Source organism: Pygocentrus nattereri, chromosome 18 (assembly GCF_015220715.1).
Source record: "Pygocentrus nattereri isolate fPygNat1 chromosome 18, fPygNat1.pri, whole genome shotgun sequence".
In the NCBI taxonomy this organism is placed as follows: Eukaryota; Metazoa; Chordata; class Actinopteri; order Characiformes; family Serrasalmidae; genus Pygocentrus; species Pygocentrus nattereri.
In genome coordinates this window covers 27,471,516-27,485,572 of record NC_051228.1, presented here as the reverse complement: position 1 = coordinate 27,485,572, position 14,057 = coordinate 27,471,516, and the positions used below count along the sequence as shown (strand labels likewise).

General features: G+C 38.3%; 2 protein-coding genes across 2 annotated transcripts; both read left to right on the top strand.

The window, feature by feature from the left end:
- Positions 1-5,963: 5,963 nt before the first annotated feature.
- LOC108427294 (lysozyme C-like) lies at positions 5,964-8,045 on the top strand. Its single transcript, XM_017697345.2, has 4 exons — positions 5,964-6,158; positions 6,849-7,004; positions 7,198-7,273; positions 7,643-8,045. The coding sequence occupies exons 1-4, from the start codon at positions 6,032-6,034 to the stop codon at positions 7,707-7,709; spliced, it is 426 nt and encodes a 141-aa protein (XP_017552834.1). The 5' UTR covers positions 5,964-6,031; the 3' UTR covers positions 7,710-8,045.
- Positions 8,046-12,349: 4,304 nt separating this feature from the next.
- Positions 12,350-13,999, top strand: LOC108427295 (lysozyme C-like). Its single transcript, XM_037547632.1, has 4 exons — positions 12,350-12,576; positions 12,880-13,038; positions 13,630-13,705; positions 13,795-13,999. The coding sequence occupies exons 1-4, from the start codon at positions 12,450-12,452 to the stop codon at positions 13,859-13,861; spliced, it is 429 nt and encodes a 142-aa protein (XP_037403529.1). The 5' UTR covers positions 12,350-12,449; the 3' UTR covers positions 13,862-13,999.
- Positions 14,000-14,057: the final 58 nt, after the last annotated feature.

Below are 14,057 nucleotides of genomic sequence, written 5' to 3'. Positions count from 1 at the left end.
GCAATCTGATGGATGAGTCTGGGTTTGGCAGGAGATCGGTACAGTGTCTGACCGCATTGTGCCAAGTGTAAAGTTTGGTGGAGGGGGGATTATGGTGTGGGGTTGTTTTTCAGGAGTTGGTCTTGGCCCCTTAGGTCCACTGAAAGGAACTCTTAATACTTCAGCAGACCAACATCATTGTCTGACCTCACAAATGCGCTTCTGGAAGAATGGTCAAAAATTACCATAAATACACTCATAAACCTTGCAGAAGGCTTTCACAGAAGAGGTGAAACTGTTATAGCTACAAAGGGTGGGCTGACATCATATTAAACCCTATGAATTAAGAATGGGATCTCACTGAATTTCATATGCATGTAAAGGCAGACGAGCAAATACTTTTGTCAATATGGTGTAGCTGATTTATACCAGAACCACAGAAATACCTTTCTATACAAGGGTATTTGTCTCTAAAACTGAATTATTGGATGGTTCAGCAATCAAGAATGGTGGGATCAAATGTTTTTGAAGGGCCAGTTCTTGATGGGGATTCTCAGTCAACTAAGGAATGAAGGTGTAACAGAGCTTCAGTCTGGATGTTAGTATCTGAAATGGTGAAGAGAAAGGCCAAGCACAGATACCAGCCACTTAGAAGAAAGAGGGACAACTTTACGTTTGAGGCAGGATGCAAGTATGAGTTGCTTTGTATGAGTCTAGAAAATGAGCAGCAGATCTTTGTAGAATAGACACATCCATAATCAAACAAAGTCCTCCAACAAGATAAGAGAAAAAAAAAACAAGCAACAGAGTAACATCCACAATGCAAGACAAGGCGATTGAACAAACACAGGTATAAATACACTGAGGGGAAACAAGAAACACCTGGAACTAATGAAAGGGTGGAGCTATAGGCAGTTAGAGCAGATAACAAGGGGGCAGGACCAAGGAGGAGACACAAAACAAAACCAACAACAAACAAAAACAAAAGTCACATGGCTATAACACATGAGAAGAAATGCACACTCAGAGGCACAGTGGGGAAGTTTGGAAGACCCACCCTCATTTTGGAAGATTTAGCACTTTGAACTTACTGAGAGAGTGAATCATTAATTCAAATCAACACCAAAATAATTCGCCATCCTTATCTGCATCCTTCTTTTCCCCAAGACACCAATGTTCCATATCTGTAGCACTTTCATAGCAGTAGCACTAGGCTTCAAAGCACCTCTTCAGACGAGCCAAACCTCTAATGCTTATCAGTTCAGACTAATCAAGCCTATAAAAGTGGTGTGCCTGGTGAGGATCCCTGGTTGACCAGCAGCTCTAGAGACTCATCTAGACTCTGCAAGGTCTGCCGAAGTTCCTCCTGCACCAGCCAATCACCCCACAATACCTGTTGACTAGCATCATTACTCCCGCCTCTGAACTATTCAGTGATGTGACTAAGCTCTGCTAAATGGATGTTCTATCATACCAAAGTGACAAAACAGGCAGTACCGGACCACCTAAAGGGAACTTAGAAATGTCTCTCTAAAGATGGCTGTAACTCATTGTACATCTCAAATCACATGGATTGCGTTAGTGAACTGCTCGTTTGAAAATGTTGGTAAGTTTTGATGTTGAATGAAGAACTTATACTAGAACCTTCCCTTGGAGCAACTTTTCTGTTTTTCTTTTCTTGGAGAAACTTTTCACATTTGGAACTTCCTGTGACATTTAACAGTAATAACGAGTGAGTTCTATCAAATCTGCCTCTTTCTTGAAGTCTTTCCTACATTTTTTGTGAAGTGCAAGGAATTGTGTGAATCCACTTGATTTGTATGAGTTCTCTTCGGAACATGCAGCCCTTGAATTTTGCCTGCCAGAAGCATATTTATGATCACAGCACTCCAGGTGAATGTCAGTGTTGACCACTTCTTAGCGATTTCTATGTTGGCAACCTCTGCAAAGTCTGGATTCTGCCTCTAAAACCACAAAATAATACAACAAATTGAAGCAACTTCTGATTGGTTGCTTTGAATTACACTAATGGTGTTACATTCCTCCTTCAACCCATAGCCAGGTACCAAAGTAGATGAGGTCTTGAGCAGTGAGTTATGATTCTCAAATGGTCCTCAGGACTGAGCTCTTGGACTATTATGGCAGTTTATGACTGCAATCATCTACAATTAATACAAACTTTAAATTCCTGAGTTTATGTGCAGTATCTAAGCAAGACATATGCAACAGAAGATGTCCACTTTGCAACTGTGTTGTGTTTGCACAAGTCTCATATTTTTGCAGTAACAAGTGCTTCCATAAACATAGAGGAGCACTATACTGAAATGTGGAATTGGGGGGGAGACATTTGAGTCTGTGTAGGCCTTTAAACAGAGAGCACATGAATTATGGGCAGTCAGTTTTTAGAATGACCTCCTTTATCATAACTGTTTATGAAGGGTCTTAATGTCTGGCAAATTTTCTACAGACAGAACTGATCTATGTTTGTTAAGCAATAGATTGTTAATTAGTTGAAATACATGGAAAGCAGAAAAAAATTCTAACATGAAGCAGCTGAGCTGAGTTTTCATGTTAAAATCATTCAAATTTTCCGTGCCTCAGTGTGAGTTGTAGGGTATGGGAGTTGGTTGGTTTCTGAATGTGTCACTTTTTTTCATGCCTCTCTAGTGTGCATATCTGAGTAATAATAAAATCCTGCAATACTGTGTCTTAGAAAATATCTATTATAGAGACATTAGAAGATAATGTTTTCTAATTCTAAATGCTTAATATAACAACAGCAATACTTTTAATATCTAGCCTTAAAAAGAAAGGAAGCCAATGTAATGATGCCAAATTGGTATCTTGTGTTGTGTCTTGCATGCCTCTGTTGATCCTCCCCTCTGCAGCATTCATGCAACATGGCAAAACAAAAGCAGGTGACATTTTCTTAGCATTATACAAATTGATGCACTCAAACAAATGCACAACATACATAGACGTCAAAACCCACTCTGGGAAATCCTGCCATTGAGGGCACGTTATAGGGGAGAATATAGGGCAGTGTATTTCATTTTATTTACTGAGATTTTTTTCCTCTCCTTTGCAAGGGCAGGTCATCCTGTTTTTTAACTTTGAAGGGCACCTATATGGCACCTCATCACATTTTCTCCACTGGAGGAGCACTTCTTCATTTAAGCAACACCTAATTGAGTCTTTGGTTATGTCTTCTTACCTCTAGGAGTACCCTATACAGCACTGCATCCCATTTTCTCTACTGAAAAAGAAGATGCATTTATGATTTATGATTTATGATGCATTATCATAAATTATTGCATACATGTTACTTTGGAGGCAGATGATCCGCTGTGGTGACCCCTGAAGGGAGCAGCCGAAAGAAGAAGAAGGATTGCATACATGTTACTTCCGCATTCTAGTTTCAGGATGATGCGGTAAGGACTGTTGTGGACAAAAAGCATTGTACTTTTCCACTTGACTGTTGGTATCCAGGGAAACTAATAAAAAACAGCAAACATACCATTTTACCATCCAGCATGCATAAAAGTGATATAAAAATCTTTGTAATTGATCCATGGATAGACGAAATTCTTGTGTGCGACAGGGCCCTAAATGACTGTGCCCAAACAAAGAATCCTGCCTGGCATTATTAATCAGTAATAAATCTGAGTGCCAGTAACTCACACTCCCAAAACCCTGTACTTACCCAACCTGCTCAGCAGTTCACATGTTTTTTCAAGATGAAAACATTAAGACTGAACATGCAACCGAAAACCTTTATTTACCATTTTCTTTAATTGAACACAATCTGACAAAACATGCACAAAGCCTCACGGGAACAATAGCGTGCTCTGATGCCATGATATTATATTACGTACATTTTGTTATACACAAGCACAGTGACTAAAGTATTTAAAAGGGAATTCTACTGGGGAATTTTCCCAGTTTCTGCATAATTAAATTGATGAAGATGTAAACAAAGTCATACAGAGAGGTTTAGTGTGAAAGTTCTAGAGAAATGGATGTTGTGTAAAATATAAATAAAAACAGAATACGATGATTTGCAAATCGTTTTCAACCTATATTCAATTGAATATACTACAAAGACAAGATATTTAATGTTCAAACAGATAAACTGTTTTTTGCAAATATTCACTCATTTTGATTTTGATGCCTGAAACACGTTCCAAAGAAGTTGGGACAGGGGCATGTTTACCACTGTGTTACATCAGCTTTCCTTTTAACAACACTCAATAAGGATTTGGGAACTGAGGACACTAATTGTTGAAGCTTTGTAGGTGGAATTCTTTCCCATTCTTGCTTGATGTACAACTTCAGTTGCTCAACAGTCCGGGGTCTCCGTTGTCGTATTTTGCGCTTCATAATGTGCCACACATTTTCAGTGGGAGAAGGTCTGGACTGCAGGCAGGCCAGTCTAGTACCCGCACTCTTTTACTATGAAGCCACGCTGTTGTAACACGTGCAGAATGTGGCTTGGCATTGTCTTGCTGAAATAAGCAGGGACGTCCCTGAAAAAGACGTTGCTTGGATGGCAGCATATGTTGCTCCAAAACCTGTATGTACCTTTCAGCATTAATGGCACCTTCACAGATGTGCAAGTTACCCATGCCATGGGTACTAACACACCCCCATAATCAGAGATGCTGGCTTTTGAATTTTGCCCTGATGACAATCCGGACAGTCCTTTTCCTCTTTGGCTTAGAGGACACAACGTCCAGGATTTCCAAAAACAATTTGAAATGTGGACTCATCAGACCACAGGACACTTTTCCACTTTCCGTCAGTCCATCTCAGATGAGCTCGGGCCCCGAGAAGCTGGCGGCGTTTCTGGGTGGTGTTGATATATGGCTTTTGCTTTGCATGGCAGAGTTTTAACTTGCATTTGTAGATGGAGCGACGAACTGTGTTCACTGACAGTGGTTTTCTGAAGTGTTCCTGAGCCCATGTGGGAATATCCGTTACAGAATTTTAATGCAGTGCAGCCTGAGGGATCGAAGGTCACGGGGATTCAATGCTGGTTTTCTGCCTTGCCACTTACTTGCAGATATTTCTCCAGATTCTCTGAATCTTTTGATGATATTATGCACTGTAGATAATGAATTGCACGTTGAGAAACGTTGTTCTTAAACTGTTGCACTATTTGCTCACACAGTTGTTCACAAAGTGGTGAACCTCGCCACATCCTTGCTTGTGTACAACTGAGCCTTTCAGGGATGCTCCCTTTATACCCAATCATGACACTCACCTGTTTCCAATTAACCTGTTCACCCTGTGGAATGTTCCAAACAGGTGTTTTTTGGAACATTCCTCAACTTTCCCAGTCTTTTGTTGCCCCTGTCCCAACTTCTTTGGAACGTGTTGCATGCATGAAATTCAAAATGAGTGAATATTTGCAAAAAAATAAAGTTTATCCGTTTGAACATTAGATGTCTTGTCTTTGTAGTGTATTCAATTGAATACAGGAGAAAAGGATTTGCAAATCATCATATTCTGCTTTTATTTGTTTTACACAACGTCCCAACTTCATTGGCAACAATGTTACAATAACTGAGCTTAACAGTGCAACATACAAAATACACAACACATTCAAGACATATTTCTTCAGTGTTGTACTAATGTACGTTTAACAATGTGGTGTCAGAATAATGTGAAAAGTGAAAGAAAAGGAGCAGAGACTTCCTCTCATGTTATCTGATCATCACTGCTTTTACTCTATAACCACACATACACCTGCAGTTTGTGACCAAGAACAGTTTCAGATATTCTTTATCTCAAAATACTAATCAGAAGTGCTATATTTTTCAAGCTATAGATGAAATTTGTTTGAAGCAAAGAAGCAATTGCCTATTATAAAATACACTAATCATATCAGGAATTCACTTTCAGGAAGGTTACATAACGTTCACAAAAAATTCCAGTAATTGCAGCAGTTCCTCAAACGTTAGGTATATATATCACTGAGAAGGGCAAGGCAGGCAGAACACACACAACACTCAGCAACACTTCCAGACGTTCTTTCTTGTCCTGCAGCACAATGAAGATTTGGTTGCTCCTCTTTCTGGTTGCGGTGGCCAGTGCCAAGGTGTTCGACAGATGCGAGCTGGCAAGAACGCTGAAAGCAGCTGGAATGTCCGGCTTCAAAGGTGTCAGTCTGGCTAACTGTGAGTGCTCCAAGAGTGTTTTAAATGTTTAGAAGTTTATTTGATGATCAAGGGTTCTCCAGTTTGTTCACAATTAGAGGAACAGACCTAAAACCTAAACATTTGAATTAGTCTATCGTACATCTTTTCATTGTGCAGGAAAGTCTGCACTCTGTTGCATTAAACTGACTTCATTCATGTATAAATGCATTATTTCCTGCGAATAGTAAGTAAACAAAGACACAGTTGTATTGATGCAGTATGTTCAGGGTTAGGGTTAGTTGAATATTGAAGTAATAAGATATATACAGTACAAATTTGTTATGTATTTTCTGAGTGGACAACAAAGTGCAAAGTCTCTCTGGATATGAGCATCTGTTCAATACTAAGTGAATTTATTTGCAGTGAAAACTAATTTCAGCTTTGTTGGTGCAGCATAGTAGCAAATAAAACACGATTACTTTTGTACCTTCTACAAAGATGTTGAAGTACAAAGACAGCCTTCAGCTGGAGCTGGACAGTTCCTTATAAAAAGTTAATAATCACCTGTCCTGCATGTTAGATTAGGAAACACCTCAAATCACAAGATTTGTGAGTTGCACCCATAGATGTTTGGACTAAACTTGTCTTCATATTTGCACTGTTGTGCTTGTATAAGGTCAACTGTATATTATATTTAAAAGAATGCACATTGTACTCTTTCATCTGTAGGGGTTTGCACGGCTTACGCGGAGTCCCGCTACAACACTCAGATCACCAACAAAAACACTGACGGCTCAACGGACTATGGCATTTTCCAGATCAACAATCGCTGGTGGTGCTCTGATGGCCAGTTCCCCAGCCACAACGGCTGTCGAATCTCCTGCAGTAAGAACATTGTGAAAACACTGTGAACAGTAGCATTATGAAGCATTATGTAATGATACATGTAATGACATGCAACGGACACTGATACATTAACTGATAGATTTCCATAATAAGAATTGCATTGAAAATTCCATTTTTTGAGTAAAATGGACCAGACTCATGTAACTAACTTAACCCTTGTTTCCTCCAACAGAGCTACTGACTGATAACATCTCTGCAGCCATCCAGTGTGCCAAGACCATAGTGAGTCAGCAGGGCATCTCAGCATGGTAAGATAATCAGTAGATAATCAGGTTTTGAAGGGCCTACATTCTAAAATACAAATGATCCATTATTTATGTTTAAATAGAAGAGTTTAATGTGCAAGGCAACCACTGTTAAAATTCCAAAACATACCTTTAACTCTTCAGTCCATAAAGTCCACTAGTGGAAATTAAACTGCAAAAACAACCTGTTTTGAATTGATTATTTCTGTGATGTCATAAAAACCTAGAAGTCCTATAGGTCTGGTGTCTAGCGCAGATGGCAATTGCTCTTTTTAAAACACACACACTAAACTTGACATGGGCCCTTAAATGAACTGACAAGAGGAACTTGGTCAAATAAAAAAACTGAACTATTTTTTATCTTTTTCTTAGGGTGGGGTGGCGTAATAAATGTAAGAACCAAGATGTGAGCCGGTACATCGCAGGTTGTGGAGTTTAAATGAACTGAATGAGCAGGGAATGATGGACTGCAAGCTGAATTAACTGCATCTTGTGAATACTGTACCACTTTTCTAGCACATAGTTTCATATTTTTCTTTTCCATAAAATATTAAAAGCACTTGTGCTGTATTACTGCTTAACTCAAAGCAGGTAAGCTGAACACAATATCAGTTTTTAATTTGGTAAACATCCATAAAATCTTTTAAGAAGAAAACATGCTGCAAATAGCAAAGGGGAAATACATGATTGTAGTGCTGTAATGTTAGTAATCATTATCAAGATTTGTGTATATCAACATGAGAAAAGCATGAAATAAATAGCTAGAAAATGCAAATCCATTCTAAGTGTCTTCTGTCATCAACCAATAATTTACAATAATGGAGAACTGGCTGACTACAGTTTCCTCTGTATCTTCTGTATGGTGTAGACTAAAACTCCAAATGCTGCATACAGGATTTTTTTTTCATGCATAAAATATGTAGCAACGTGTGAATTAAAGAAAGTGAATTGAATTAAAAACACAGAAGATAATGCAGCATTTGGACACATTAGCCTGCATTAAACTGCCTGTTTTCACTTCTGTCCTTTAAATATATCATTTGTAGAAAAGCAATAATAAGAGTTATTTCAAAACACACTTTTAAAGCATAAGCTTTACAAAGGAAGACTTGCATACATAACTGCATACACAAATAATCGCTTTAGACATGACCAGCTGCACTTTGATCAAAAGAAGAACGATCATACATTAGATATTAAAAGATATTCAGACAGCTCTTCTAATTAGTGAATTCAGCTACTTTACAGTGCACTAACTGCTGAGCCAGGTGTTCAACTGTGCATGTAAAGTTTGTATAATGTTCACAGAATAGCTTTACCAATAAAACATGAAAACAGCTGCACATGGTCACTGTTCTAAAGGTCAACTGTTTGGTTTGTTTTGATGAGGTAGTGCCCTCTTGTGGGCAAAATAGGAACTAGAATTAAGATGAATTCCACATCTCACTATATTTTCCATCTAATTTCTAATTAGCATGATCCCTTAACTATCTGACCAATTACATCTCTAGCAGAGGACTAATTATTGTAGCAGCTGGTTTGGAAGCAATTATTTTCCAGTACTTTCCAGTTTTTTTTTCTCTCACTAGCTGTGGTACTTTCTTATAGTCTTTTTTTCACCAGGCGGTATAGTATGGCTATTTCAAACCCAGAACTGTCTGTAACCTGGTGGAGCACCTGTATCTGTTTCCCATCCTACAAATAGAGCTGTGAAAAGTAGGTGGAGTTCTCTTTAGCTTATGTTTTCACATGATTTCTCATGCAAATCTAGCATTAACAGTCACTAAAAACAACAGTAAAAACCAAGGAAGAATCTGAAGTTCTGCATTTGGACTACAGTTCTTGCTAGTCCACCTGTGAATTGTTCTTGTATGCAGGGGTTCTGGTGTAATCATGTAATAGTGATAATATCGGGTTCATTGGAGTTTGCTATTCATGTTGATTCAGTTATCTTGGTCTATAATTTACTGTATATATATTTCAGTAAAAGCCATGGGCTACAATAATAAATAAACTATGCATGTGTTATGTGGACACACATACAGAACAAAACAGCTATAACAATCTTGAGAGTGTCTTGAATGTTTGTGGTGAACAATAGTTTCTCATGGTGCACTTTTTCAGATCAACTTAGTTCTTACCAAACCTTCTGTAGTGATTGCAGTTGATAAAAATAAAAAACATGATGTGGAAAATCCGCCGCATCATCTTGAAGATTATACAGTAAGTCTTCTCAGACCACATGGACTATTGACCATCCACAGCCATTCCGAAGATAGAGAGTAATATTCATCTCATTCTTGCCATATTGCTCCACTCTGGCGCTGAACAGATAGAGACTCTTGCTTTGAGTCCTCCAGTAGTTGTCTTAGCAACAAGAAGTTTAGAAAAGAGAATAAGTCATTTAAGCGACACATGCAAAACTTCCCAGTGCAAAATATTTCTTTTCTCAGTCATTAGATCAAACACTAGTGACGTGTTATTGACGCAGATTGTTGACGCAGAAGTTTTAAACATTGGGAATAGAGCCTACGTAATGAGTGCGAAAGCCCGTCCTACTAGTAAGACTTTCATGTCCTTAGATGATAGTCCAGATAATCCGACATGGCTTAAACCTCCTCTCCAGTCATGTGTCAAGGTGCAGAGGCATTGCATCCCCTCCCTTTTCTACCTCCCTTTTCTTCCCTTTTTGTTATACTTACCACTTACCAAACTAATCTACACAAAATACACTTGTTCATCTCCATGGCACTGAAGCACACAGCTAGCTCTGTCAGCATCCTGCAACAAGGAGTACCCTGCAGGCGCCTTTCCATCCCAGTCAAGATCTGACCTACCATGGACCAATAACTTCAAGACTTCACTGGAGATTATCAATATCACTTTGTTAGACTTAAGAATGTTCCGGACAAAATATGTTCAGGAGTAAGGAGGTTTTACTCATAGCTGACTCATACAGTCCCTTTCCCTTAGTTGACCGGGAATCTCTACCAGAACCACACAAGTATTCTTTTATACAAGGGTATTTATCTAACAGAATTATTATTTGTATAACAGATTTATTGGATGGATTAACAATCAAGAATGGTGAGATCAAATGTTTTCAAAGGTTTTCACTGAACATCCAGTCCTTGGCTGGGGACTCTAGATCAACTAAGGAATGAAGGTGTAACAGCACTCTAGTGTGGATGATGGCATCAGAAACGTCAAAAAGAAAGGCTAAGCAAAGACACCAACTACTTACAAGGAAGAGGGCCAACCTGTGACATGGGCTTGGGATTGGCTCACCTGAAGATTTAGGACTTTAAGCTGACAGGATGTCTGATGCATTAAAGGTATCTGCATCCTTATCTATAGCTTGGTGTCTTTCCCCAATACACCAAGCTTCCCTATCTGTACCACTTTCATAGCAGTATCGCTAGGCTTCAAAGCATGCACATCCAACAAAGGTACTATAGAAAAATACAGGCATCTTGGGGGGTTTGCCACTTTACCTCTTTGGTCAAGCCAATGCTCTACTGCTTATCAACCCAGTCTAATCATGCCTACAGAACTGTTGTACCTGGTGAGACCCCCTGCTGGACCAGCAAGGTCTGCCAAAGTTCCTCCAGCATCAGTCAACCACCCCATAAATGCCTGTTGACACCTCTGTTCTCTTCAGTGACGTGACTAAGATCTGCCAAATGGATGTTCTGTCATAACAGAGTAACAAGACAGGCAATGTCTCCCTAAGGACACCCCCAGAACAGCAATCTTGAACATTGAAATTCAGAGGTGAAAGGAATTTGGCTACATCTGCAATCTCTCTCCTGATGCAGCTGAAGATAGTTGTAACTATGTAAGCTATGGATCATGACAATGAATAGGATCACATAGTCTGTAACTGTTCATTTAAATACGTTCGTAAAATATTTAATTTTGAACGAAGAACTTCCACTTGAACGTTCCCTAGGAGCAACTTTCCTTACTCCATGGGAGTCAAATATTTGTGCATTGTCTTACAGATAAAAAGTGAGATTGGTGTGGCCCCAGATCTTGTTGAAGCTGGTGTACTTGGGATGACAAATTCCTGTAGCTCACTAAGATCTCCCTGTTGACGTGTCCACCCTCAGGCAGATCTTTCTGTGTTCATAAGTCTGACAATTTGTCAGTAACAGAAGCTTCTGTAGAGATAGAAGAGTATTGGGTGGGTATTTTTGGGGGGTGGTGTTGGCCATGGTCACAGTCATTATTTATGTATTTGGTCAATCGACATAGCACATCTGCAACATGTTGAGGAAGATTTAAAGCAGGGCTTTATTTACCTTAAGCGCTTTTATTTTTGTTTGTTAATGCATATGATTTTACAGTTGAGCAGCTGCAGTTCTAAATGTATATAAATATTATACAGCTTCATCTGAAATAGATTATTTCAGATAAATAATGACTAATATAAAGCAACAAGGAGATGATGGAAATTGGAGTATGATTCCATTAAATGCTTTAGGAAACAATAGCAATACTTTGAGATCTAGCCAAAAAGAATGAAAGCCAATGTAATGATGGCAAAATTGGTATCATATGTTCTATCTTGCATTCTGGACAAGCAGTAGCTTTTCAGACCAAAACAAAAGCAGGCAACATCTTAGCATTATACAAATGAATATATTCAATCAAATGCCCAAAATACATAAAAAGCAAGTTTCTCAGTGTTTTAATAGTATACGTGTAATGACACTGAGTCTGAGTGATGAGTAATAAGTTAGAGTCATGTGAAAATGGAAAAAAGGCAGAGACTCTTGTTATCTGGTCATCACTACATTTGCTCCATGACCACATGTACACCTGCAGTTTGCTAACAAATTTCATATCTCAAAATGCTAACCGTAGAGGTGTAGTTTTTGAGTTGTAGATTAAAGAGCAAACATATTTTCTTTTAGAATTTTCATTAAGATTAAACTATTTGCTTCTCCCACAAGGGCAGATAAATAAGCAGGCAGTGAAGGCAGTTGAGTATGATAAAATACTACAATCAAATCAGGAAGAACATTGGAAAAGGTTACGGCACGTTCACACTAAATTCCAGCACTTGCAGCAGTTTTTCAATAGGTATATATATTTCCTGCAGAGTGGAAGACAGAACATAGAACACACAGCATTCAGCAACATTTCGAGAGGTCCCCTCTGATCCTGCAACACAATGAAGATTTTGGTGCTTCTTCTACTGGTGGGGGTTGCCAAGGGCATGTATTATACCAACTGTGAGCTAGCAAGCGTACTGCAATCTGCTGGAATGGACGGCTACGCAGGTGTCAGCCTGGCTAACTGTGAGTGCATCTAGAGTCATTTAAATTACACTCTGTGTTTTAAACACTTTTCTGTAATGCTTTTTAAACGTGTCACAGTTTATTTACAGTTTACAGTATGTGTTTCCTGCAGTGAAAAAAGTGATGCACTGAATTTCTTTCAGACGTGTACATCATTTTTGTATAGTGTGTTTATATAAAAGTGTATTGCTGTAAAACATATTGTCCATGTAAAAATTATGCATACATTTGAATCATGTAAATCCAGTGTGTAGCATATTTGTACATTTGTTATATTTCAAAACCGGCTCATTGTATCTGCAGGGGTTTGCTTGGCATATTCAGAGTCTAGCTATAACACCCAGGCCATCGACTATGACTCTGATGGCTCAACGGACTACGGCATTTTCCAGATCAACGATCGTTGGTGGTGTTCCAATGGCCAGTTCCCCAGCTACAATGGCTGTGGAATCTCCTGTAGTGGTAAGAAAAACAACCTCAGCCTTAACCCATTCTGATAACTGTTATATATTAATGTACAGTATATGTGTATTTATATATATATATATATATATATATATAATCTAATTATGTTTTGACAGCTAATACGTGTATACTTTAAAGATTATTGAGAATTTTTGGTGCTATGATTGTTATGGCATTTTGCAGTGAAGATTAACAATACATAATTAAGTGGTTTACTATTCAGATATGCCATCCCTTCACTTTTAAGAGAAACATATTTCTCTTAAAAACCATTTAATCACTTAAGTAAATCTAAAAATTCTTGATGTTGAAAAATACCAAAACTTAACTAAACAACATATGGATAAATATCAGTATTGCTTTTTCAGCCCTACTAGGATTAAGGCATGTAGACGTAAATACACAGAGGCTACTCTGAATGTGACAAAAACACTGAATATTGCTTCAAGTTAAAGTCATTGGTCTCATTGAACAGTGATACATCAAATAAAATATTTCTATAAATTTAAACCTTTGTGTGTGTGGGATGTTGAAATTCCATATTTAGTTTCAACCAGACTGTAAAAGACACTTGTTTTTCTTAAACAGAGCTGCTGACTAATAATATTACAGCTGACATTGCGTGTGCCAAAATCATTGTTGACCAGCAGGGCATCTCAGCATGGTAAGACTAAATAATAAGATTTTAATGAGTTTTCAGGGGGAACTTGAATCAAATACAAGTGACTGAATTGTTTTTATACTTTTTCTCAGGTACGGTTGGCAAGATAAATGCGAGGGCCAGGATGTGAGCCAGTACATCGCAGGTTGTGATGTTTAAATGAGGAGCACAGAAGGATGTGCTTCCAACTCTCAATACATTCCGTCTTGTGAATAAAAGGGAAAAAAAAAACACAATACAAACAGCGGGTGGCAAATGCATGATTGTAATGCTGGTTTTAATCAAAGATCTTTATCAAACTGTAATAATCAAGACAAGTATAAACCAATATGATAAAAAGCATTGAATAAACTGC

Coding starts and splice junctions, on each gene's coding strand:
- LOC108427294 (XM_017697345.2), top strand. CDS start 6,032: ATGAAGATTTGGTTGCTCCTCTTTCTGGTTGCGGTGGCCAGTGCCAAG. Junction 6,159..6,848: donor AGGTGTCAGTCTGGCTAACT/GTGAGTGCTCCA, acceptor TTTCATCTGTAG/GGGTTTGCACGGCTTACGCG. Junction 7,005..7,197: donor CGGCTGTCGAATCTCCTGCA/GTAAGAACATTG, acceptor TTCCTCCAACAG/AGCTACTGACTGATAACATC.
- LOC108427295 (XM_037547632.1), top strand. CDS start 12,450: ATGAAGATTTTGGTGCTTCTTCTACTGGTGGGGGTTGCCAAGGGCATG. Junction 13,039..13,629: donor CTGTGGAATCTCCTGTAGTG/GTAAGAAAAACA, acceptor TTTCTTAAACAG/AGCTGCTGACTAATAATATT. Junction 13,706..13,794: donor CAGCAGGGCATCTCAGCATG/GTAAGACTAAAT, acceptor ACTTTTTCTCAG/GTACGGTTGGCAAGATAAAT.